The sequence below is a fragment of the Camelus ferus genome, chromosome 2, assembly GCF_009834535.1.
Source record: "Camelus ferus isolate YT-003-E chromosome 2, BCGSAC_Cfer_1.0, whole genome shotgun sequence".
In the NCBI taxonomy this organism is placed as follows: domain Eukaryota; kingdom Metazoa; phylum Chordata; class Mammalia; order Artiodactyla; family Camelidae; genus Camelus; species Camelus ferus.
Genome location: NC_045697.1, coordinates 62,709,356 through 62,737,037, shown reverse-complemented (window position 1 = coordinate 62,737,037; position 27,682 = coordinate 62,709,356). Strand labels below are relative to the sequence as shown.

Below are 27,682 nucleotides of genomic sequence, written 5' to 3'. Positions count from 1 at the left end.
ACAAGAGAACAGGAATAATAAAATCAGTAAAGTAGAAAACTGGATTAAAAAAAAGAATTAAAATGGCTGAATCAAACTTATTCTAGTGAAAATATCAAACAGCCAAACTAGATGCTGCAATAATTTTTTATTGAAGTATAGTTGATTTACAATATTATGTTAACTTCAAGTGTACAGCATAGTGATTCAGTATCTTTACAGATTATACTTCACTAAAAGTTATTACAAGATAATTGCTGAAATTTCTTATGTTACATAATGTATCTTTGTTGTTTATCTATTATATACATAGTGGTTTGTATCTCTTAATCCCATACACCTAATTTGCCTCTCCCCTCTGCCCTCTCCCCACTGGTAACCACTAGTTTGCTTTTTATATCTGTAAGTCTGTTTCTGTTTTGCATATATGTTCATTTGTATTATTGTTTCAGATTCCACATGTAAGTGGTATCATATAGTATTTGTCTTTCTCTGACATATTTTGCTAAGTATAATATTCTCTAGGTCCACCCACATTGCTGCAAATGGCAGAATTTTATTCTTTTTATAGCTGGGTAATATTTCATTGTATAGATCTACCACATCTTTATCCATTCATCTGTTGATGAGCACTTGGGTTGTTTTCATATCTTGACTATTATAAATAGCACTGCTATAAACATTGGGGTGTATGTATCTGTTAGTATTGGTATGTTTTTTTCTGGGTATGTAACCAGGAGTGGAATCACTGGATTATATAATAGTCGTACTTTTATTTTGGGGGAACTTCCACACTGTTTTCCGTAGTGGTGTGCCAATTTACATTCCCACCCACGGTGCACAAGGGCCCTATTTTCTCCACATCCTCACCAATATTTGTTATTTGTAGAGTTTGATGATAGCCATTCTGACATGTGTGAGGTGATAACTCGTTTTGATTTACATTTCTCTACTAATTTTTTCAATAATGTTTGAATCACAATCAAAATAATGTCTAAATCTCTTCACAAATGCAGCAGTCTGCCTTTAGAAAGCTTTTGGAGCAAATTGCCAGCTTCTCAAGATAAATACTGTCAAGATCAAGCAGGGCCCTAGTCCCCACAGGATTCCTTTGGGTAGGTACACAGTTTCCTACAAGAGGAAACAGTGGGATCCATGCAGAGACTGAATCCTGTAGACTAGAGAGAAGAGGTAAAAAAAGTGCTTGAGAACCCCCTGGGTGCTTTCTCTGGACACATGCCAGGCACCAAAGATGTTATAAAGTGGGCGGCCCTCAATTATTCAATAAATAACCATTGATTTGAACTGAATATTTAGTAACACAAAGGTCCACAATCAGAATTTCAAAGCCCAGCAAAATACATTTAAAAGACTAATCCCTTAAAATATAAATGATTCCCTCTATCTTCTGTGCCCTATGTTAGCAGTTAACATGCATACCTTCTACTGAATTGCCTGGGCAGTGTGGAATGGAAAGCCCTATAGGTTAGGAAGTTTAAGAGTTAATGGATGCTTTTGATCTTCCAGCTGGTTCTAATAAGGGTAGTGAAATCAAACAACACAGTTCTTTAGAACCTGATTGTAATTCAGCTATTCAAATTCTCAGGCCTCAACTTTGTTTATTACACCAGTGACTTTTAGATTAACCTCCCCAGTCCATGTTTTTAACGAATGACAGCTGAAATGATACAAGTCATATGATATTGGATAGGCTGATTTTAGAGCCTTAAATTCAAGCTTCCAAACTTTATCTTTGTGGCACATGTTTATTTTAAAATATTCATAGTGCCAGCTTTTGTTCTCTGCCCCCAGATTTTGTTCTCCTCCCTCTGTACAAAACAAGCACTTACGAAGGAGGAGAGGGACTGATGCTAATTGTCTGTATTTTATTCCCTGACATATTTAACTAAGAGAGAGTAGACAAATGGATTAGTGTATATGGTAAAAACCTGGCTTCCCGTCATCTACTAGGTTGATACTAGTTCTACAAACTTCAGATTCCCTGGGGAAAGTATGATGCTGAGGCTCATTGTGTAGCTACATAGTTTTACTGGAAAATAGAACTGGCACCCTGATGTATTAGTCAGCTAGGGCTACCATGACAAAGTACCACAGACGGTGGGGCTGAAATAACAGAAATGTATTTCTCATTATTCTGGGGCTGGAGGTCTGAGATCCATGTGTTAGAGGGTTAGTTCCCAGTAGGGTCTCCATCTTTGGCTTGTGGATGGCTGTCTTCCTCCAGTGTCCTCACAGCATCTTCCCTGTGTGTGTGTGTGTGTCTGTATCCTAATCTCCTCTTCTAATAAGATCACCAGTTACATTGGATCAGTCCTACCCCAATGACCTCATTTAAACTTGATTACCTCTTTAAAGATGCTCACTCCAAATACAGCCATATTCTCAAGTGCTGGAGGTTCGGACTTCAACATATGAATCTGAGAGGGACATAATTCAGCCCAGAACACTTGGGATGTTAACTCGACTAGCTAGTAGTGCCTTGGTAAATGAATTTCTACTGCTTCAATCAACACCAATATTTTAGAAAGAAAAAGTCATGAGAAATCCAAAGATAAAACTGAAAGAGAGAAAGAATAAGGTAGAAGAGGGAAGGACAAAATTCTGACTAAATGACAGGCTCCCTAATTACGGGACACTTCTATACTCTATCCTCTGTGCATTCAGAGAAATTTCTGTATTGCTCCTTACCTTCAGTAAGGGTCTCAACGTGTCCAATCAGAATACACAATTCACATATGGGAAATTTCCTCCTGATGCCTTCTCTAAATCTGTAAAAAAAGTGAATTTGCATATTTGGCAAGTGTGCAGAAGCTCAACACCATTCCAACAATGACAGAATAATTCGAAAGGATTTTAAATGAGACTTGTCATATTATTACTGTCTCTAATTAGCACTCTAAAAGGTATAACATTCTTTCTGTGCAATTAAGCTCTACTCAGAAAGGTGTTAAATTCATTTTTTTTCTTGGGAAAAGAAAGATGTGGAAGCAATCTTAAGAAGTAGGATTATAGGGATCATGAGGGGGTAAGTCATCCAGGCCAAAACCCTGGTGCTTTCCTAGAGAAAAATACCGTGTAAAAATATTCCATGGATGTTGCCAGCTAGTTATTACAAGCAAGAATTGATAGAACACATGTGCTGCAATATTCTTTTGTTTGGGTAGGAATTAAAGAGCATCCTTCTCTCTCTGAGAGGGACAAGTGACTCTGTCTAGACGATTCTCCTTGGAGAGCAGTCTTTGAGATGCTGACCTTCTCTATGATGGGGAGAAGCCCTTGCCTGGTTTCACTGCTGCTCTGCTCTGTCTCTCTGCTAGGTCGTTTGTAGACCCTCATAATACAAGATGCCTGTGAGCCTCTGCTCATGTTCAGATAAGTCTCTGTGTACCACTGCAAGATGCATCCCTAGCTTTGTAACAAAATCGGGAACCTCGCCACTTGCGACATTCTCAGTCAAGTTTCTAAACTTGCCAAAGAAAAAAGTGTATTTTAAATACATGCATGCTAAACAAATCTTACTTATATACACATATGTGATCATTAACTAAATATTCTATATATACAAACAACATTGAAAGCACTTCGATTATTTCAATTGAGGACACCCAAGATGCAGCTGGTGGTACTGATGCACTCTGATAGCTCTTGAAGGAAGCTATTCTCACAGAGCTGCCGTTAATGATGATAGGGAAGGGAATTGTTTCAGATAGATTTTTTTAATGCTTTTAAATATTTTTATTTTTTAAACTTTATTTGTTTATTTATTTATTTATTTTTATTATTATTTTTTTAATGGAGGTACCAGGGATTGAACCCAGGACTATTTTTATTTCTGATTTAAATTTTGGCTCCTCTAATTTGTTTCAAATTTTAAAACTTTCTTAGATTTCTAGTTTAAAATATGATAGCAAACTCCATGGGTGTGTTGTGAATGGCTTACTTTACCTCCTTTAGCTTCACATCTTGATGCCAATCACTTCTTAAAGAGTTTTAATTTAATAGACAATAAAATTGAATGACTTGAAATAAATTATTTTGAGAAATTAGTAATAAATACAAGATATACTTGGGTCAATTCTTCTTTGCTTCTAGGAAGAATCTTTTTGATGCTTGACTTTTTTTTTTTTTTTTTTTTTTTGGTGTGTTTTTGCCTAACTGGAAAAGTTTTTATAAATTCATTTTCTTTTCATAGTTAGTAGCTCTTCCATGTCCAGAAGTAAAATCCATCCTTTACTTCTGCAAACATTATTTTATATATACAGCATTTGTCTCAGGAAAAGAGCAGTAAAATGATTGATTAGGGCATCTGGTTGTTTTTCCCCTAAAACACGCTTTATGAGTTAAGTAGAATTGGCTCTTTCACCATCATACTAATAGTTTAGAATAATACCATCATAATAGTGATTTACGTACATTAACTCAATCCATTTTCACTGATTTATTAGGTAGGTATAGCTAACCCTTATCTCTTTAAGAGCAAAGAGCAAGTGGATAAGGCCAGCTGCAAGCACTGGGGGCTGCATTGTGAGCTGACAATATGGAGACAACATGGCTCATCATTTACGAGTTGTGTCATGTGTCATATGAAGGGTAATTGACCTTAGATAAGTTCCTCATCAGAATTTTAATCTGGAAAATTGCATTGGTAAAAACTTTTTATGGAAAATGCAGGAGCATTCTTACAGCTAAATAAAACATCATTAAACATACATTTCATTGAGAATATAACTTCTTATTTTCTTAGGATATGTTTCTGGAAGTGAAATTGCTCAGCCAAAAAGCATGGGCATATTGAATGTTTTGATGCATATTTTTAAATGATCTTTTAGAAAAGCCAGTTTTTAATAGGGGAGTCAACAGTTCACCTCATGTTACTGGAATACTGATATTTTATTTGTTTTTTCTTTTTTCTTTTACGTATTTACTATAATGAGCATATACTATTCACGTAACAAAAAAATAAAGGAGAGTTATATTTATAGAATACTATTTCAGCCTATCTTGTCATGGCGATCCATTTGATTTTTAACATATCTTGAGAGTGTTTTTTTAATTATTTAAATGTTCCCTCCAGGTTAAGACCATAATCCAATACGATCAATAAGACTGAATTCTCAATTAGTTGATTGTTGTTATAGACACACACACAGATAAAGTAAGACATTAAACATAAGTCCCTTTATATAGAAAAGACTTAGCAAATAGCTTCAATATTATTTATTCTTTCTTTAGTGTACATAATATCTGCCTTATGCATGTGTGTGTGTATGTGTGTGTATTATATTCTTTTGCCTAGGTCTTAATGATCTTGTAAATGTATATTATTTCCTTACTTGAAAATCAGTTGCACACATTTGAGTCATATCAGTTAGATTTTTCACATAAATCAGTTTTTCCTTTTGGTAACTCCATTATGCGAAGATGTTTGAATGTTATTTTTTCTTTCCTACACATGTATTTGAGGACATATCTGAAACAACTAGTTAGATTTCCTGTAGAAATTGGAGATTTACCTGTTTAAACAGGTCTATTTATGCACTTTATATTTTGGAAATGTTAAATAAAAATACACAACTTTATTTTTTAACCATTTTCAAATGTTTAATAGCCAGTACTATAAAAAAAAATTCCTTCTTTGTGGTAATCTGATTACTTGGAGTGTCTCCTTATCCTGATCTAAAAACAAAAACAGAAATAAAAAACAACATTTAGTCCAATATTTTAAGGTGATACGTTAAGGGGAATTTAAATAGAAATAAACCCAGAAAAGAATCTATGATTTAAAGCACAATTGATCTTAACATGGGGAAGCTGATTTAAAATTAATGCATTCGTAATACTTAAAAATATATGAAAAATAATTAGACTGAATATACAGATAAGTTCTTGTCCTACTCTTGAGAATATAATAGAAAAAATTCAAATTATGTTTATAAAAAGTAAAAATAAAAATAATTTAAAAATAGACAATTGATTAAATACATAATAAAATATAATATTTTCAGGCAAAATGATGTTACAAATCCGTATTTATTTATATGGATATGTTTTGATGTTAATGTATTTACCAAGTAACCATTAAGAAATAATTTCTCATTTCCTTGTCTTAATCTCTTAATAATATACATTTCCAATTTTAGGTGTGATAACAAGATTTCAAAACATTAATGATGTGCTTTTTATATAGTGTTGAAGAAAATTTCTTAAATGCCATCTAATACTGTCAAATTATCTACAGAGGAAACTACATCAGACGCTTGAGTAATTATGATATTATAAGAAACATGCTCATTTTGCTAATTTGTTATGATCTCTCTGTTTACAAAGGCATTATAACTTCAGTTTAAAACATCACAGAAAAACATTATGAATTCCCCTGAAATGTTTTTTTCATCCACTTATTTTCTGCTTTTCTGCACACAAATGCTGTTGAAAAGTATGAGTAGATCTGTCACTGCCTTATCAGTCTGTCCAATCCTCACTCACCTGGAACACAGAGGCTGAGTTTATCTCTGAAATGGATATTCATCCTGAAGCCTTTCAGAGCCACTGTCACAATGAGTCCAGCTAACTCTGAACACCATTTGTTGTACCATTTTATTTTTCTCCCTTGGAAAATGAACATAATTCATACAGAGCTCTGCTACCACACCGTTAAAAAAAACCAGGTTCCAAGAATGTAAAACTATCAATGAAGACAGCAAATGTCAATTTTATTGCTCTTACTGTATTTCTTCAGGCTGCTGAGCAAATTGCTGTGAGTGATGTTGTTATTGTAATCCATACATTAAGGAGAGAGAAGAGATACTGGCAGCGTTTCAGTTAATGACCCCTATTAATGTCTCTTGACTCCCACACTCTCTTCTGCCCACAACTTCCATCCCTGGTTGAAAATTTTTTGCTTGTCATAGTTAGCCAAAGTTATTGATGGGGAGGCATCAGATATGTGTGCTGTGCATGGGAAAAGAGTTTGGGGAGGGTGGGGAATAATGTTAACTACTGCAATTAAAAAAAAAATAGTGTTTCCTAGGGCATCCTAAAACATGAGGGCTCGGAAGAGTAATGGCTACTTGCATTGAGAGATTCCACCATGATTGGCTCATTGCTAAGAAGCATATTATTTATTCCTTACAATAATCACACAAGTAAAATATCATCCTCATTTTACAGATAAGAAAATTGAGATTAGAGAGTTTGGATACTTGCTCTCAGTCCTGCTACCAAGTAGTAAGAACCTTGATAAGTCTCTGCTTTTAACTTGTACCCAGGACCTCTACTCTCAGAAGTCTACTATGCTCACCAGTGTTTGGTGTATTTCTTGAGCTCATAAATATGTTTTTCCTTCTAATACTAAGTTTATTTGAACTTTTAGATCCCAAATATTTAAATATCTTTCTATTTGGCTCTAAAGTCTTTAATCCTGGGTTTTTGTATATCTTCGTATTCTTAGCATCAAAAACCACAGGGATATTTAAAATGATATCAGTTGAATTCTACATATTTCACATGTAAAATTCTTGTAGTCACAATTTGTGACTCTACATTGCTGAGGATTCACTACTGTATTAATAAATATGATAAATTGTGCTGGAATGAATGTCTATTATTATTATTATTATTATTATTATTATTATTATTATTATTATTATTATTATTATTATTATTATTATTATTATTATTTTGCTGCCTGTGGTATTATAGAAACAACATGAAACTGTCCACAGGGTCAAATTGAATGATCTTCTTTGGACTCTGAAGTCCTCTTTATTGTTCTTCATATCTCTTTGGAGTAACCCTACTGCCCTGTTTCAAGCTCACCCCCTTTCCAAAATCATATACAATGCCTTCTCAGCTGTATGCCTTATGCTCTCCCTTCCATGCCCATTATGAAATTACAGGAGAGGTGAGTCTACCAAGATCTGGCTACCTCATGTTTTCATACATCTGCAGAAGATGAAAGGAAAGTGCAGACAGGGAATAAGAAATAATCAGCCCAAGAATCAACATTCCATTGCTCCTTGTGTTCACAACAAATACACACTATTATACAAAGATGGTAGAGATTATACTTTCCTCACATGGCACACCTAAAAAAATCAGTTGTTTTATGGGGAAGACAAAGAAAGTTTAGGTTAATCATGCCTTTCATAGGATGTTTATCTTTAGCTAAATGACTGTATTGAATGCTGATAAACCATCCTATTAAAAAGTGGCAAAATATTTATTTTTCATTTATCAAAGAGAAAATCAAATATGAATGTAGTCATTAACGAAACATGCACGTTAATAATGCCTCCCACTAGGCTATTCCTCCATGTTCCTTATGAGGTACAGGCCATTCAATGAGTTATTGGGTTTTTTTAGTTTAAAATTTAAAGTTATATTCAAACAGTTAAACATTTACTCAATGCTCTGCTGTCAACTGAATGATGAAAAAAAAAAAGTTCTTAACTTCCGGTTCCCTTCTTTGTCCTGGAGTAGTTCTGCCTCCATGGGAATACTGAGCTGAGAGACTGTAGCTGGAACACAAGCAATGTCACTATTGCCATTCCCAGCAATTATAAGTTTATTGAATGCTTACTTTGTTCAAGGGACTTTGAAGGATGAAAACGAATAAAATATAGTCTTATAAATGAAACAAAATTACTTTACAATTTTCTTTTTTTTTTATGTGGGTGATGGGAAATCATCTTCCCCTACAGATAATTACCAATATAGAAATGGCAAAATTTCAGATGTGAATGCGATGTTTTGGGACATAAGTTCTCCTTGATTTCCATTGTCACATCGAAATTCAAAGGCCATATCTAACAGCACTGGGTCCCACTTTTTCCTCCTCCCCTCTCTCATGCCCATTCTCTAAATTTCCATAGAGTACTGCCAATTCAGAAGATAATTGTGCTTTTTGTAACAGTTCTTGCTGGATTTTCTCAGCTCTGTCACTTAAGAGCTAGGACACGTTTGCATTTTACCAGAATTCTTTGAGTGTCAGATTTCCTATCTATAAAAGGTACAAAATAAAACTTAACTTACCCTCTTGTTATGATTAAATGATACAGTACATTAGTCCTTTGCCAAGCATATAAAGCTGTGAAATCATGCTATTTTATAAGAAGCACAAAAATGTAACAACCACTCCAAAATAATTCTCTCCTTGGTCTGCCACAGGATCTAAAGTATCTGTCACTTCATTCACCCCTTTGACTTTTCCAGGAGGTCCCTGTTAAACTATAAATATGTCACACAATTGAATATTAAATATTTATATTAAATAGCTGTGATGGATTACAATGGAAAACATTTATCAAATGCAGTAATAAAAAGAAACAATCAAAAGCAATAAAAAGAAACAATACTGATTCATGCAACAGCATGAATGAATTTCACAAATATTAGGCTGAGTGAAAGAAGCCAGTTAGATACAAAAAATAGTTCACACTGTACATGGTTTTCTTTTTATGAAATTCTAGAATATGAACAACTAAAAAGGACACAAGGGAACTTCCTGGGGTGATGAAAATGTTTTATTTCTTCAAAATTGTGAGGATTACACTAATGCATGTATTTTTCAAAACTGATTTAAAGGAACAGTTAAGATCTGAAGATATCACTCCATATAAATTTTACTTAAATTAAGAAAAAAAGCATATCTAAGCATTATTGTGTTTATTTTTAAATAGTTCTCACATTTTTATGGATGCATTCCTAAATATTTACAGATGCAAAGATATATGCAATTCTTGAGATTTAGTGAAAAAAAACTGAGGGGAGAGCATAGTGATTAAAAAAAAATGAGTGGATGAGAAAATAGATGAAACCTGATTGATGATGCATTGGAAAATGGTGCAATTGGGTGATACTCCATTGAGAGTTCTTTGTTTTCTCTATCTTTGTGTATGTTTGAACCTTTTCCATAATAAAAAGTTGAAAGGAGAGAAATCATCTTGGTTTATCTCCCTTTACAAGAGAAAACTGAACAGAAGGACATAACTTGTTCAAGCTCTCAAAGCCAGAAAGCAAACCAATTGCCATGTTTAACCCACTGTTTCTGATCCCAAGGAAACAAAAAAGGAGCATTTTGGAAAGGCTACTTTTAGAAAGGGTAGACGAATAGTGTGAGGAGTTGTTTAAGGAATATATATATACTTGCTTCTCGTCTCTTTTGGCTTCAAAATTGTTCTGTAGATATAAGTTGCTTTTTCCTCACATTTCAGAATGTGTATGCAAGGATCAGAAAAAGAATTTTTTTCTTACAAGAATAAACACAAAACAAAATACAGCAAAGATTTGTTTTTCCCTTCCAGTTCTAAAAGCATCCTCCCATTCCAGGCAAAGAAAGCACAGGCATTCTGTTAGGGGAGGAGCTTGGTTCTCCATTCTGGTGTGATCCAGGAACAGCTGTTTTCCCTCCAGCTCTGAAAGGTGAAACTGTATTAAGCAAAGCGGGAGGGTGGGGGTTGTCTTGAAGCCTGCGAGCTTGTTTGTGTGTCCGTGTGCAGGATGGGGTGGAGTGTCAGCGCTAAAGACAACGTAAATCAGAAGTCAGAAAGGTGAATGGTGTGTACATTTCCCTTTTCAGAAGGGGACGGAGGAGAAATTGCAAATGATAGTTCAGGAGAATAAATCGCGGTGGATTTGTCTCTTCTATCCAGGCACGTGATTCTGGAAAGTAAATTCCATTCTGAGAACGAAAAGCTTACAGCCGCTTGGTTTCGACGGCTGGGGGATATTTATTTCTTGTTCCACTGATGTGAAAGTCAGCGTCTGGCAGCCGCTGATTGGTGGAAAAGAAAATGGTGATAGTGGGGTGGGAAGAGGATTTGACGAGCCTCCTCCTGCCTCCTCAACCTGTAACTCTTCTTTACTAGTCTCCTCTCCACCTGTGAGACCATTTCGGGCTCATCAGAGGTTAGGAGCAAACGCAAATCTGAAGGATATTTAAACAAAAGCATCCTTAACGTTGTGTTCTACGACCCTTAATCACATTTCAGCTTTCCGAGAGAAACGTGCTCTGTGAGCACACTTCCTAAGCCGCCTGGCTTCTTCAGCAGCTCCCCGACAGATTGGCTCTATCTTCGGTGGTCCCACTTCCCCAGGCTGGCTCTGACGTGGGGCTCCCCTTGAGGAACCAGAGGGAAAGGCGGAGACAGGGAAGGAGGGTGGATGGGAAAAGGGCGAGACGGCAGCCCAAGCATAACAGCTTTGAATCTCCAGAAGAGCCCCTGTGACCCTGAACTTGAGGTGAAGTGAAGAACATCCCACCTACCCGCCCCCGAGGACCAGGCGGGAGGCTGAAGCTGGAGGTACAGCCTTCCCCCACCCCCACCCCTATCCGAGGAGACGAGTGAAGTGCACGCGGCGGGGAAAGCAGCGAGCGCCGGGAGAGGGGCGGGGAGAGGCGCTGACAAATCAGCTGCGGGGGAGGTGAGCCGAGGAGAAGGAGGAAGAGGAGGAGGACCCGAGAGAGGGGGCGAGCGACCCAGCGCAGAGACGCGGGGTGAGGTGTGTGCTGGCTTTAGAACAGACCCTGGGACCGAGCCTTGCCTTTAGCATCCTTGGCGCTCTCTCCCCGCCTTCCCTTCTGACCTTCTGTCTTTTTCCCTCGGATCCTCTCGTGCGAGGGACGGGGAGTGGCAATTCGACTATAGGTTGGCTGGTTCGCCTCCGACGCCCCCCAGCCTCTCATCACCGGGCTGTGCAGACAGCCGCCGCCTCTGGGGACCATCCCTCTCTTAGTGCCGCCTCCACCCTTCCTGTGCGCTTTTTATCCTCCCTTTTCCCATTTAAATAATATTTGGGGACTGTTTTAAAAAAATTTTTTTAAGTAGGGGTGGGGGAGGAATCAGAGTTCCGAGGAGCCAAGGGATTCAGGTAAGGACCTGTGGATCTAAACGGCAGATTTGGAAATCCTGGAGAAAACCTGGTGGGAGAGGAGTCATTGCGGACACCTGGGAGGGGGCTGGTGCTGCAGTGAGGACCCACTGTAGTCAAGTTTTTCGAAGGTACTTATCCTTTTGGTGAGCTTAATAAAAGTAGATTGACCTGGCTTTCCACCTGCTTCCAGTACTCCCGTCTTCCCGTCTTCAAAAACTGAGAGATTAGGAATCTCTGATACGCTTTTCTTTGGAAACGCGAGGATGCTCAATCGAATATGAGTATTCAACTTTTATTTCTCTCTTTACTTAAATCCCCCAGTCCGCCCTCTCTGTTCTCTCTGTAAACAAGCTGTGTTTGGCAAATCATGGAAGCGCAGAGGGGACAAGTCAACAGGTGGTAAGGGGTTAACAGGTGAGGGCGCGGGGTGGTGGAGGCTCAGCGTACTGAGAACGCCCCCTCGAGTGACCGGCGAGCTTCTGAAGACTGCCCGCGAGTGTGAACTTGAGCCTGCCTGCCTGCCTGCCTGCTCCGGGTAGAGGTCGAGGGCTGGGTGAATGGTCGAGTGGGCACGCAGTTGGCCTGAGGTTCAGCCACACCCAGAGTGAGTTGTTCTCTTCCCTCCCCTCTCCATGGTCAACCTGTTAAACATCTTCTGGGATTTAAGAGTGTCCCTGACCCCATGCCTCCAGTTCCCTTTCTTTTCCTGTGATCTGTCTTCTAAACGCACTTCTAACTTATAGTCACGTTTTGGACCCCGGGAAGTTGAAAGGGGTCCATCTTTTCATGCAACTCCACTTGGGAAACGCAGTAAGAACAGCTCAGATGATTCATCCTAATCTATGTTTAGGCGGCTAGACTTTTACCAGCCAAGATGGATGGGAGATGCTAAAATTTTAACGCAAAATCTAAACAAAACAAAACAAAATGCTAGTTGATCCAGTGGTTGAAATGAAGGTACTCTTTTAAGAGTTTCACACTTTGGGAGATTCTGCTCACTTTCAGTGATTTTTTAACCTTGGGTAGTTATAATTTTGTTTTGCTTTATGGAAAAGTTATCAAAGTATGTTTTATGTTCTCCAGGGTGGTGTAAAGGAATTCATTAGCCATGGATGTGTTAATGAAAGGACTTTCAAAGGCCAAGGAGGGAGTCGTGGCTGCTGCTGAAAAAACCAAACAGGGTGTGGCAGAAGCAGCAGGAAAGACTAAAGAGGGTGTTCTCTATGTAGGTAGGTAAGCCCCAAGAGTCGTGTTGATTTTTATTTATGACTGATGGTTGGGATGATTGATGCTTTAAATGCTGGTGTTTCTCACTCAGTTTTGCATCTTCACTTGTCAAAAAGATGGACTGAATCAGAGGTATGTGTGGGTAGGTGAATGTATATGTTTGAACTAATAGTAAAAAGTGGGGCTAATCTTTTCTTTTGCCAGATTACTTAATTTTGCAATAATACTTAGGACTCTTTCTTTTTTAAAAGGAATATGCCTATGCAGAAGTAACTATCGTTCTGAGGACAGTTTTTGAAACTTAGTCTTTTAAAAAAATACTCAAGAATTTGTTAAGAATCAAAATCACTCATGGAATTTGATTTCTTTTATCATCATGATGAATATTTGCTAATTTGGGCGTATTCTAATTTTAAAATAAGACTTTGATACGGCCTTGAGATATGTAAAAAGAGACCTACTATGGCTCTGAAAAGGAAAAGACAAAAGGTCTTTGGTGTAGTTACTCCTTGTGACCACTTGGTAAGCTGGGGACAAAGTGCTCCAGAAAGTGCTTGAGGGTTGCTAATATCTCCGAGTCACTTTATAGATAATTTATTAAACAGCACACATAATAAATTGAAATTGATGCTTATCATTTCTACTTGTTTATAAATTCCCACGTTGGAGTATTCACACAGACCCTGACTTTCTTCTCCTTATCTTGAGCTGTGTTAGGTGGGGTGTTATCTTACAAACTCCTTCAAATTCTTTGGGGAAGAAATAGGCACAAATATAGACACACGCTCATCCATAGGGACACGCAGACACATATGCATACACTCACCCACTACCTTTTCTGTCTCTACTCTTTCTCTGAGCTCTTCCATATTCTCTGGTAGCAGCTATGGCAACAGTAGCCACAGGATGAGCAATAAAGTGGAGGATGAGCATACTGGGTGGCATACGACTCTGTGGGATGAGAAAAAGCTATGCTGTCACTCCAACATAGATGGCTGGAGAAAAGTGATGATTTGGAATGATTTTTCCTGAATGCTTCTCATTTGAAATTTTTATTTTTATTGTTCATAGACTCTTGGCTTGATCTTACCACAAATCTTTAGATGAATTATTCTGTATCTTAAAACATATTTTCAGAAAACCATTTAATTAAAAATCTTATAAGAGGAAAAAATTGATGGGTTAATTCCAAGGTTTTTTGCAAAGTGTGAATTGTATCTTTTTAGGTGGAATTTGGAATATTGAATCAATGACATGCAAATAATCAACATCTTTCTTTATATTTGTCCTCAGTTTTCTAAGTTGTGCAAGTGCATGCACAGAACTATTCTTCGATTTCAATTACTTTATAACTTAGTAACTTTAAAGATTTTTTAAAGGATGATAATATTTACTCTATTAGTTTATAATGAGTCCAGAAATGACTGAATATTAAATTAACATATTGTTCCTTTCCAGATAATAAACAGAATTATCATCTGGAAATACTTTTATTTTTATTGTCAACTATGAGTTTGTATCAGTTATGTTTGAAAGTTGGTAAAAAGTTGAACACAAATAACAGAATTCAGGATGAAAGGTGACCATGTGAAGACACGGTCATGTAGTTTAGGGGTTGGTAAGCTTTTCCTGAAAAGGGATAGATAGTAAATATTTTAGGCTGTGATATCTCTGTTTTAATTGTTCAATTCTGCTCTTGCAGTGTGAAAGCAGCCAGAGACAATAATTAGGGTGGCTTTGTTCCAATAAAATTTAACTTACCAAAACAGGTGGGGGAGTTTATTTGGCCCTTAGGCTATAGTTTGCTGACTCCTGATAAAGTAGGAAAAACAGACTTGATGTCAGACCAACCTAAATCCCAGTCCAGGCTGTATCACTTACTGCCTCTAGGATACTGGGGGAGTTACTTAACACATGTAAACATCACTTTCCTCATTTGTAAAAATATGATTTGGATAAATCCAAGTACCTTGCTGAGTTTTTGTGAGAATGTCATAATAAAGCAGAACACATGAGTAATAAAACATACTTTAACACTTTATTTTTTAATAACGTTTTGAGTTAACAGAGAAACTAAGAAGTACAGAAGTTCCCATGTACCCCTGGCCCCACACATGCATAGCCTCTCCCATCACCAACATCCTTCACCAGAGTGGTGCATTTGTTACAACTGTTGAACCTGCACTGACACATCATAGTCACCCACAGTCCAGGGTTCGCTCTTGGTGTAGTACATTCTGTGGGTTTGGACAAATGTATAATGCCATGTAGTCATCATTATAGTATCATATAGAGTATTTTCACTGTCCTAAAAATCCTCTGTGCTCTGCTTATTCATGGCCTTCCCCCAGCCCCTGGCAACCACTGATCATTTTTCTCTCCATAGTTTTGTGTTTTTCCAAAATGTCATATCATTGGAATTATATAGTATGTAGCCTGTTCAGACTGACTTCTTTCACTTAATAATATGCATTTAAGGTTCTTCCATATATTTTAATGGCTCATATTTTTATTGCAAGTAATATTCTACTGTCAGCTGATTTCTTTTTAGTGCCAAATAATATTCCATTGTCTCGATGTAACAGTTTGTTTATCCATTCACCTCCTGAAGGATATCTTGGTTGCTTCTCAGTGTTGGCAGTGATGAATAAAGCTGCTATAAACATCTGTGTACAGATTTTTTTGTGGACATAAGTTTTCAGCTCCTTTGGGTAAATATCAAGGAGCACAATTGCTGGGTCAAATGGTAAAAATACATTTACTTCTTTTAAGAAGCCATCAAACTGTCTTCTAAAGTTGCTGCACCATTTTGCGTTTCTCCCAGCAATCAATGAGAGTTCTCCTTGCTCTGCATCCTTGACCACATGTTCTGAATTTTGGCCTTTCTAATAGGTGTCTAGTGGCATTTCATTGTTATTTTAATTTGCATTTCCTTGATGATATAGAATGTGGAGTATCTTTTCAGATGCTTATCTGCTGTCTGTACATCATCTTTGGTGAGGCGTCTGTTAAGGTCTTTGGCCCATTTTGTAAGCAGGTTATTTGTTTTCTTATTGTTGATTTTAAGAATTCTTTGTCTATCTTGGATAATAATTCGTTTTCAGATGTATCTTTTGTAAATATTTCTTGTGTGTAGATTGTTTTCTCATTCTCTTGACATTGTCTTTCACAGGACTTTTTAATTTAAATGAATTCTGGCTTATTAATCATTTATTTCATAAAGCATGTCTTTGGTGTAACAGCTAAAAAGTTATTGCCATACCCAAGATTGTGTAGATTTTCTCTTATGTGATCTCCTAGGAGTTTTATAGTTTTGTACTTTTCATTTAGGGCTATGATTCATGTTGGGTTATTTACTTGTGAAGGGTGAAAGTTGGTGTATAAAGTTATTTTTTGCATGTAGATATCAAGTTGTTCCAAACCATTTGTTTATAAGACTATCTTTGCTTCATTTTATTGCCTTTTTTCCTTTGTCAAAAAGAAGTTGATTATATTTATGTGGGTGTATTACTGGGCTTCCTTGATCTACTTGTTTATCCTTTCACCAATATCGTACTGTCTTGATTATTGTAGCTTCGTAGTAAGTCTTGAAGTTTGAGAGTGTCAGTCCTCTAACTTTCTTCTTCATACTGTGTTGGCTATTTTGGGCCTTTTGCCCCTCCACATAAACATTAGAATCAGTTTGTCAATATCCACAAAACAACCTTTGGAGATTTTGATTGAGATTACATTGAACTATAAATCACATTGGGAAGAGCTGACATCTTGATACTGTTGAGTCTTCTATCCATGAACATGGAGTATCTCTCCATTAATATATTTCTTTGGTTTTGTTCATCAGTTTTGTAGTTTTCCTCATATAGGTCTTGTATATATTATGTTAAGTTTATACTCAGTTTTTTTTTTTTTTGGTGCTAATGTAAATGATATTGTGTTTTCAGTTTCAAGTTCCACTTGTTCATTGCTGGTATATAAGAAGGTGATTGACTTTTTAACCTTGTATCCTGTAACCTTGTGATAATAACTTATTAGTTCCAGGAGAGTCTTTGTAGATTCTTGACAGTTTTTTTTTTTTTTTCTCAATTTGATACATTTTATTTCCTTGCCTTATTGCATCAGCTAGGGCTTCCAGTATGATGCTGAAAGGAGTGAGAGGGGATATTCTTGCCTTGTTCCTGGTGTTAGTAGGAAAGCTTCTACTGTCTTGCTATGAAATATGATGTTAGCTATAGATTTTTTTTATCAAGTTGAGGAAGTTCCCCTCTATTTCTAGTTCACTGGGAATTTTTATCACAAATAGATGTTGGATTTTGTCAAATGCTCTTTCTGCATCTATTAATATGATCATGTGATTTGTCTTTTTGAGCCTGTTGATGTGATGAATTACTTAATTGATTTTCAAATGTTGACCAGCCTTGCATAAGTATGATAAACCCCACTTGATTGTGGTGTATAATTCTTTTTATATATTGTTAGATTTGATTTCTTAATATTTTGTTGAGAATTTTTGTAAAGTACACTTTTATACATAGGAGACACCTTTATTATTGTCAAATAGACACTCCAACAGAATAATTATTTTGTCAATGTATTTTCTTTTTATCATTTCACCCTTCGTTGCAAGAACTGTTATCAATAGCGAGCTTGAAAGATTAGAAATGACTAAAGAAAAATTTTTAGTTTCACTTATGGCTGAAGAAATTTGGCACATTATTTTCATAAGCCTCATGAGAAATAATCTCATTCCTTTATATTATTATACTTTTGATAACTATCTCTTAATTATTTGAAGAACTACTGTAAGAACCAGTGCTATTTTATGTTTTTTTTCCTTTTGTGATATCTTTGTACACAAAATTTTAATCAAAATACTTCAATTTAATGGACAAAATTTTTTTTTCAATCAAATGATTTAGAAATTATAAATTGAGAGTCAAATTCAAAAGTGGAAAAAGGTTAATTCTCTTTATAGAATGCCAAGTAATATAACAGTAAAGGCAATAAAATGATCTTTAAAACTCTTCTAAAGCCACTTTAATCAATAGGCACCAGTGGTCAAGATTGTGGATTGAAATTATATTCCTAAATCACAATATACTTCACCTGTACCATATTGAGAAGTCAACATAACATGCACAGCAGTATAACTGAGTTATTGCAACTCCCAGGCATTTCTGACCTTCTTCATTCTGCAGCCTTGTAAAGTCATGAGAGACAAGTTGGGATGGGTGTGGGCCACCTCTGCTCAGGAAAGCCATCAGATTTAGTGTCCCTTCAGCTATATATATATATACACACACATGTATCCTGCTAGTCACACAGCCTCTTGGCCCCTATTTTGTGGCATATCTTTTCAACTACAGATTGCTCATCAATTAAAGGTTAATCATGAATAACATGTACTCATGAACAATTTTGACAGCCAAAATAAGGTGATGGGTTTGATACAAAGCAACCTCATCAAGACTTTGATGTATCTTTGATTCAGGATACATTCCATGATTTAGTCAAAGATCAAATTATCAGGATAACTGAGGCAGAGAGGAAAGACCACAGGCCACTGTTAAACATTCCTTTCTACTAGTCATTTTTAAAAATAAGGGATGCAGGGAATGGCAGGTGGGCAGTAATAAGAAATACTCTCTTAAATAGAGGCTTCTCTCACTTTGCATAATCCAGTATGCATGAATTTCAGTTACCACAGTTAGTTAAATAACACCAGTCCCTAACAACATTTCAATTTCTATTACCACAGTTTATAAACTGAGTGATTATATAAAGTACAAACTTTGCTCCTAGCTCCTCAGCCCACAAATCACTACATAAATACCAGAAGCTCATTATGATCCACGATCAAATTACATCACTCCTTTCAAAAGTTGTTGGTGATCAGACACTGCACATCTGTTATTCAGTTCAGACAGACAGCAAAGCCCAGAGTTGTATTGCCGCCTTTTCTCCCAGTTATAAACACACATGATATTTTATTAAAATGCATAATTGAAAGAGGAAATTGGCACCCCAAAATGAATGTCCAGCAAATAAAGTGAAAAATCCTACAAGTAAAATTTGAGGCAAACTTAAACTTATTTATAGGAAAAGTAGCTGACTGTAGGAATGTCGACACTGCTCCCATTAAAGAGACTGTAGAAGTGCAGCCAGAGGAACTTACTGAAGGTGCAGGTATCAATAGAAATGGAGAGTATGGTTGTGATTAATAGGGAGAAGATGTCCCAGAGGAAGTGGTCCACATAAACACTTCACATTGAAGGAACTACCAGAGATATATTGTGACATTAAAAGTACAAAAGCTAAGATTTTGGAAACTGACCCAAATTTACAAAAGAGTATGACAAATTTTTAAGACCTAGAAAAGATGTTCAGCACGATATCGAAAGTTAAACAATGAGAAGACAAACACTGTTTAGACTACTCAATAAGTTTTTTTTTAGAAAGAAACACTTTAATTCTCAGTATTTTAAATTACAGTATACAAAATAAATATTAGTTATATTAGCTTTTAATTTCCCTATAATTTATAAATAACTAGGAGAAGTTTTAATGTTTTTGACAAAAAATTTTAAAGGCCATGGAACAACAGTGATTTTTATTGCTGATTAATCAGAATTTTCCTCATTGATTATTAAGATCACTTTCTGTAGCTTCATCTCAGCTTGTATGCAGTCATTTTCTGATCCACAATACTATGCAAAGTGATCATTGCCTGAAACACACACACACACACACACTCACATCATATTGCATACATGTAAAATACCATCCTGTATCCTTTACTATGTTTAACAACTGCACAACTTCATTTATATGAATTTGTGACATGGTGATTTGTCCCTTGTTTTAAACTGAAAATCACTTTACAAATATTATATAAGAAGAAGAATAGCAGGTATCACTAAGTATTTACTATGTACTAAATACTGTTTTAAGGACTGTACATGTATTATTTCCTTTGATCTTCATGCTGATTGTATGACGTGTATTTATTATGCAGTGAAGTGAAGATTTAAAGCCAGAAAAATCAGAATACAGAGCTGCCTTTCCTCACTACAAAGCTGTAGTTTGTTTTATGTTATATATTTATTAGAAGTCCTTAAATGTATTCAAGTTGGAAATTCTTAGATATATTTAAATTGCTTTATCAAATGTAGAAACTTTTCTTGACTGTTTTGTGAAGTGTAAGTTTAAGAATAATGCATGCAAATTTTACTTAATGCCATATTTATATATTTTTATAAAAAATTCAAAGAACATTTACAATATGATCTTACATATTTACTTAAATCATCTTATAGATCATCATATTATTTAAATCATAGGTATGTACTTCTAAATAAATTTGGAACTAGAAACTGCCTCAGACCAATATTTCTCAAATTTGATCCATGAATTACCTGCATTAGATCATGAGGGTTATTAAATATGCAAATATCTGTACCTGTTATTTACTGAGTATTGAAACTTTAACTCAGTAGTCAACATTTTTTAACCTTACTGCCACCCAATTGATTCCGCTGCCACCCAGCTGATTCCGCTGTACTCTCCAGTTTAAGAACCAGCTTCTTAGTGATTATTTAATTAATCCTATGTATTCATTTTATTGATATGGCAACTGAGGCTCTCTTACACTTTTTTCCTTGATTGTAAAATGTGTTTACAGTTATTTCACTAGTATACTATACTTATAAAGCTTATAAGGCTTTATAAATCAGTGCATTTTTAAACTGAAGATGGGTAACTATCTTAATATCCAAATAGAGGTTTAAATCATTTCCCAATTTTTAAATCCTAATTTCCTCATATTCTTCTCTGTCTAATAGAACAACTTTATTTGACTTATAGGGTAGTTTTCAAGTAAATCTTCAATTTGTTGTCATTTTTTCCAAAAATAGTTTATTAAACAACTGCTATGAATTACACTGAAAAATCCAACACTAGAGAGTTTATGAGTAAAACTGTTCACAAACTTAGTTTTAATGACACATGTTAATAAATTATTTATGTATATCTTGCCCCTTCTTGAAGCTAGCATTAGTCACACTTGAATGGTAAAACACTATCCTTCTAAAGGTTTTCCTGGCTTAGTGGAAAGAATATAGGCTTAGGGTCACAGAGCCCTTAATTTGAATGTGCTTGTAGTCAGTTATTACTTGTGTGACTTTAGGCAAATCATGTAATTTAACTTGTAATTTCTTCATATCTAATAAAATGGGCATAATATAAAATGGTTATTACAAAGATTAAATGAGATGAGATACGAAATACCTTTTACATAATAGGAATTTGTTGTTACTGTTCACCCCTTCTCTCCCTCCCCCTTCTATTTGTGTTTCACGAGTTAACTATTCTCTTTTGTACTGTACTTTAGTAAAGCTTCTGCAGTTCTGAATCCAAAAATCACCTTCCCAGATAGTCCCAGTGTTATCTCACCTTTTTCTCCCTTCTGTAAATTGGTATGTGGTGGGACACAAGGAGTTGAAAAGTCATTTTTGTGGCTGAAAATTATAATTGGAGAGCATCGTGTTAGTTTTGCTTTTTTCTGTGTGTTGTAGCAATTACTGGATTTCTTTGTTTTAGGTTTTGTGCCCCCTTAGGATACCTTAATATAAGGGGTTCTGAAGACTGAGATTTTGTTTTTGCCTTAGACATATTTAAAAGCAGCTCACCAGCAGCCTGCGTGGCCAGTTTGAGACTTATATTTTGAATTTGTTTGTTTTTATAGGCTCCAAAACCAAGGAAGGTGTGGTTCACGGTGTGACAACAGGTAAGCTTTGTGGAACTTATATCCAGGGATGATATTGAAAATATCTAGCAAGCAGTGTAGCCCAGCACTGCTTATTCAGAATGTAATTGTTGACAACCACACTGCCCATAGAGGAGCATTCTAAGAGAACAGCAGCTTCGTTTAATCTTGATTCATTATTAAATAGTTTTAAATGGATATTTATTATAAATAAATAAAGCACAATGTATGTAACTGTCAAGAAGGAAGACTGAATTGACCAGTTTTATTGTTTAATTTTCATTGTAGTAGTTTAATTTATAGTAGCCTTTTAGTCTTCGGACCAACTTAATGTTCTGGCAAACTGACAGCATAGATATCATATAAGGATTACAATCCAAAGGATGAAAGCAAAATTTTCTGTAGAGTACAGTGAAATATTCTGACATTAAACTATACTAATTATAATATTTCCTTGATGATTCAGAAGACATTTCAGGAAACACCCTTAGGATGATCAGTAAATTATTATTGTATTTATCTCTATTTGGCCTAATTTCACCAAGAATTTGAATAGATTTAGAAGAAGATTACAATAAATGAATAGCAAGAATGATGAAAATTATGGTGGTGATGATGAAGAAGAGGAGGAGGATAGTGATAGAAATAGAAAAATCTAGGGAGAATCAAAATTTAACAACCTTAAAAGCCCACAGACTTGCTGTAACTGAGTTTCTTGTTGCATGTACTCCAAGCTTCCTGACAGGTTTGGTGAAATAAGAGATAATAAAAAAATGTAATTCCTATGATCAGAAGACAGTAAACATAATAGTGCTTCCTGAAAGTAACATGCTCCTACATTGCTGAATTATAAAATAGAAATTGGGAAAATCCAAACAGGAATATTAATACAATATTGTGGTAAAGACCATAAACACTGGAGACAGACTTCTCTAGTTCGAATTCTTGCATATCCCTTACTAGCTGTGTGAATTTTCTTCAAGCTTCATAACCTCTATGTGATTTAGTTTCCTCTTCTGTAAAAGAATTAAGTGGATTAATATATATATAAAGTACCTAGAATACTGAAGGCAAATAGTTGCTATTACTTTACAGTGAATCTATCTTGAGAACATTTTTACAGCTAGTAGAGAAAAGCCTTTATATGACTATTTTATGCATATTTTTATTTAAAAAGCTAGGATATAAAATTAAAACAGAACTGTTGAAACAGATTCTAGCTAGAAGCTAAATTAAAATGTGCAGTTTACATTCACTCTGTTGCAATCCTAGATGTATATAAACTGCCTTCTAGGGGCCTTTTGTACATGTGATGTTATAAAGCCTGATTTCTATAAGAACTGGCTATCAGACAGTTGTAGACTATGCTGTTTGAAGAGGGCCTCCCTATATTAATGATTTTCCATTTTAGTAGTCGAAGGAGAATCCATGTGGTGAGAAAGCAGATAAGCATGTTGCAAGTTTCAGAGCCTGTGGCAAAAATTAAAGAACATAACCAATACTGTCATCTAATAGAGGCCGTGGAGATGGGCTGCAAGGATAACTGCTGACAAAGTTAGAATTTTTTTGAGTCTTCTTCAGAATGACGGAATGCAAACATGGGTTTAGGGGGCTGAGAGTGATGTGTGTGTGTGTGTGTGTGTGTGTGTGTGTGTGTGTGTGCACGTATGCATGCATGTCCTGGCACAGGTGACTGAAGTTTGTACAATAAGAATTATTTTGCAAATTGTTTTCTGAAAAACAGTAGCCCACCAGCTAAAGTTTCCCTGGTTTTATAATGCTGGAAAACTTTGCAAATCATGTCTTCCTTTTAGCATATTAAGGAATCTGAGTTCTTCTCCATTTAATACATTTGCATTATTTTATTTAACCCAGGATTTCGCAAACTTATTTGACCTTTTTTAAATAGTTATTAGGGTTGAATTAAACTAATGTTCCCCAGAGTACTATGGAAAAGCCACTAAGCAGGGAGACCATGATAATTTTGGTGTGGGCAATATTTACAGCCATTGTCCCCATCAGCCACCCTTACAGTAGTAAAGTATCAAAAATGTTGTCATAAATAGTCTGCCTATGAAAATTGCATTGGAATCAGTCAGCTGCAATAAGTATCATTCCTCTCTCATAACAGATAAATGAATTATATAATTTGTTGAGTAGAGTTATTTAATATAAAATTCCAGATTCAAATTATAAGGATAAATAGATAGTTTAAGGTAATTACCTCAGTGGTTAAGGAGAGAGAGAATTAGTTACTTATTATACTTTTTTATTATAGGTAAAATGTTTATTATAGGTACATAATGTTTATTATAGGTACATAATAAATACTAAATAATTGTTATTATTGTCATTACTCTTAAATCAGGGAAGTGAGAAACTGTTATAAAGTATATAACATTATCAGCTAATGTTAAAAGAAAAAATTCTTAAGATTCATTTCATTAACTATTTTTGCAGAAGTATAGACATTAGTAAACTTAGTAAGGCCAGGAGTTTTATACCTACAATACCCAGGGAAGATTAATTCTCCCAGCTAGATAATCTCAAGATAAAATCCAGGAAACCCTACCTTAATCCCTGGCTTTTTGATTTCAGGACATTATTATTTGAGTTGTCAATGCATCACATTATAAGAAAATACAACAGTGTTCTTAATCTGGACTTATTGAATGACGTGTCTTTGAAGGTGCTTTAAAAAATACATTTTGATATAAGCTTACTCATTTTTTCCCTCCAAAATGTATGACGTAAACAAATTCCTATTATTGGAGAAATTCTGCCGGCTTTGATTCTTATAAGCAGGAATTTATTATATGATAATGAACACAGTTAATTTTCAACCTGTAATAGCTTAAACTTCCTTGTTAAACTACTTTAAAATATAAATTTATTTTCCTCAAATCTGTCATTTGATACCAATTCTAAACTAGATCTTCCTAATTTTATAATTTTATTACTTTAAAATTATAGGTACATTTTACAAGTTTAGATTTACTGTATCTATTCTAAAAGTTGGTGCCACATTTCCTTTTTGGAATTTGATTGTTAATTAGACTGAAATATAAATCTAATTATTGAAGTTAATGTGTAAATTACACATATAGACAAAATTTCTTTTAATGCATTCAAAATTATTACCTACTGTGAAATAATATAAAGAAAAATAAAACAGGGTCTCTCATTCTAATGAACTCAAAACATACTGGTGGAGGTGGATAGACATACTGGGAAATGAAGTACTATGGTGCAATGTAAAATGTTCAATAGTAAAGACATACCGAAAATGTTATGGCATCACAGGTGGAGGAAGAAGGACACCTGTTGAGGGGAGAGGTTTTTAACATGGATTTTGACATTTGAGGTGGATTTTAATAAAGTGTTTGAATTTGCTGAAGAAACAGAGAACTTTCTAAGAGGGCTTCTGGCCAGATGGACCTGCAAAATGGGAAAGATTGGAACATTTGGGAAAATGTAGTGAATTAAAATATGCTATCAATTGGTTAAATGTATCTTTTTGATCCTGGTTATAAGGTCTTGTCCCTTAAATACCATTTATCAGATTCAAAATGCAGTAATTTGAGTGTATCTCCTCTCCTTTTGTTTTGTCACTCTTTTGTGTGGAATGTCAGTGAGCAGAGAAAGAATGTAAAAGGCTTTAACGTGGGAAAATAAGGGCTCAAGGTTAGTAGATACCCCACTAGATAAATCAAGTCCCACAGGGATCTTTAAGTATGTGTCTGTCATTGCTGCTTGTACACTGCCATTTTGTAATGTAACTAATTTGCTTATTCTTAAAATGATAAAATTTAATGAAATTATAATAAAGTACAAAGTGCATTTTATTGTGCAGTTGATGTGTGTTATAAAAAGTATATACATATATAAAACTAGAATTGTTAAAGTTTCATGTCTGGCAGAAAAATGAATCTGTAAAAAGATCAAAATTTATTTTTGTCTTTGAGATTTTGTAAGAAGAAAATGTTCACTTTCAAGTAAAATTTTCTATTCATGTTTTTAGAAAAAAAAGAGAACTTAAAGCCCATAATTCTCTATTTTTAAAGCATCAACATTCTGGAAATGTTTAAAAACATGAGATTTCCAGTACTGCTTTTCGCCGGCATTTAAATTGAACTTTGCATTGGGACTAGCCATTACTAGTTAGCAGGCAGCGACCGTATCCCCAGAAGTAGCAGAAGGCAAATATCAAGCCACAGCTGCTGCGAACCCTTCCTGGTTTTAGTCTAGGGTCACTTCACCTCCCCAAGGTGCCTAGACTGGGGAGTGAGACTCTGTGTCCTTATAGACCACCTCAGCTTCCATGACCTACATAGTATATTCAAAATGCCATTGTTTTGTCCACATTATTACTATTTATTCATTGGCTTCTCCCAACTGACGACAGGATATCTGTGTGATAATCACGTGACTAGCACATAACCTTTTACAGCTAACATCGTGCAACTCATGGGATTCCTCAGACTGAGATTTATGTGGAGAGGACGTATACAGACATACACAGAACAAGATGTGTCTCTATTTGCTTAGGAAAGAACTTGAGGCGGAATAGTGCTAAAAACCCAAAGTTCCTGAAATGTGGAGGGGAAAAGCAGACAAAAAATGAGTTTGTGGGGCCAAAAAAGAAGGCAGACATTACATAGATATAGATAAGAATGCATGCCCAGACTTGATGAGTATAAATGTTATAACTTTTAGGTGAAGGATTGGGTTTTTTTCTCTGTTGACCTCGAAATTGTTGAAAAAGCAGAATCTCATCTTTAAACTCTTAATTTAATTGAAACACACATTTTATTGGAACTTCCTTTATTTGATATTGGCATGGAGGTCATACAGAAAGATTAATTCAACAGTTATATCAGATATAGTCTTGGAGAAATTTTGATGTGAGATTAAATCTCTTCTAAATCTAATTCCAAACTATTTACACCATCTTAAATTTTTAACTTATTTTAGAAAACTACTGAATCACCATATTTTGTTTAATGAAAAGAAATTGTGTGCTCAATAAACCATTTCATTTTCATATTTTAAGTCTAGCTCTTTTGTTCCCATTAAAATGATTGAATATCAATCTTATTACTAAAAACCCTTCTGTTTCAACTACCTGATGTTTTGTAAAAAGATCAAAGTTCCTTCATAACCATGCCTGACTGTTATTTCTTTCTGATGGTAACGTGTGAGAGCAGATATGTGTTGTGTGACTCAGAAGGTGGTGAAACAAACATGCTGAGTGAGATCAAAGAATTGGCATTGAAATTGAAATAAAGAAAGAAATTTCGTGCTGAATTTGATACAACTGCACCTGTAAGCATTGCTTTCAGTAAAATTTCCTTAATAAAATGTCAGCCAAACTGAAATTGCTCATGGCTCTAAATCTGTGATTGCTTGAAACACCTTTTGACATCTGCATGATTACAACAGGATATCTTAGCAAAGATTCAATGTTTGGCTAAGTCATGCCCACTTAGAAATCTGTCACTTTTATTACATCTGACTCTTCAGTTATCTACATGTGTGTTAATATAGGTCTTTAGAAGTTGACGGCTCGTGGAAGTGAGATTGTCTTAAATTGCTGTCGGTCCACCATCCCTTAATCTGTTGTTCTTGATTTATCCCAGTGGCTGAGAAGACCAAAGAGCAAGTGACCAATGTTGGAGAGGCAGTGGTGACAGGGGTGACAGCAGTAGCACAGAAGACAGTGGAAGGAGCAGGGAGCATTGCAGCCGCCACTGGCTTTGGCAAAAAGGATCAGTTGAGCAAGGTATGGCTGCAAACATTTTCTATTACATTTGTAGGCTT

The 27,682-nt window shown here is 35.3% G+C and overlaps 1 protein-coding gene across 8 annotated transcripts in view; it reads left to right on the top strand.

The window, feature by feature from the left end:
- SNCA (synuclein alpha) overlaps nt 1-27,682 on the top strand; it is a 232,472-nt gene that overhangs the window by 105,170 nt on the left and 99,620 nt on the right. For 2 of the 8 annotated variants that reach the window (XM_032459646.1, XM_032459642.1), the window contains exons 4-6: nt 12,958-13,103; nt 21,842-21,883; nt 27,502-27,644. In XM_032459646.1, the coding sequence (XP_032315537.1) occupies nt 12,983-13,103; nt 21,842-21,883; nt 27,502-27,644 (306 nt within the window). In that variant the 5' untranslated portion in view covers nt 12,958-12,982. The other 6 variants (XM_032459682.1, XM_014560126.2, XM_006185696.3 and 3 more) reach the window with 6 other exon arrangements.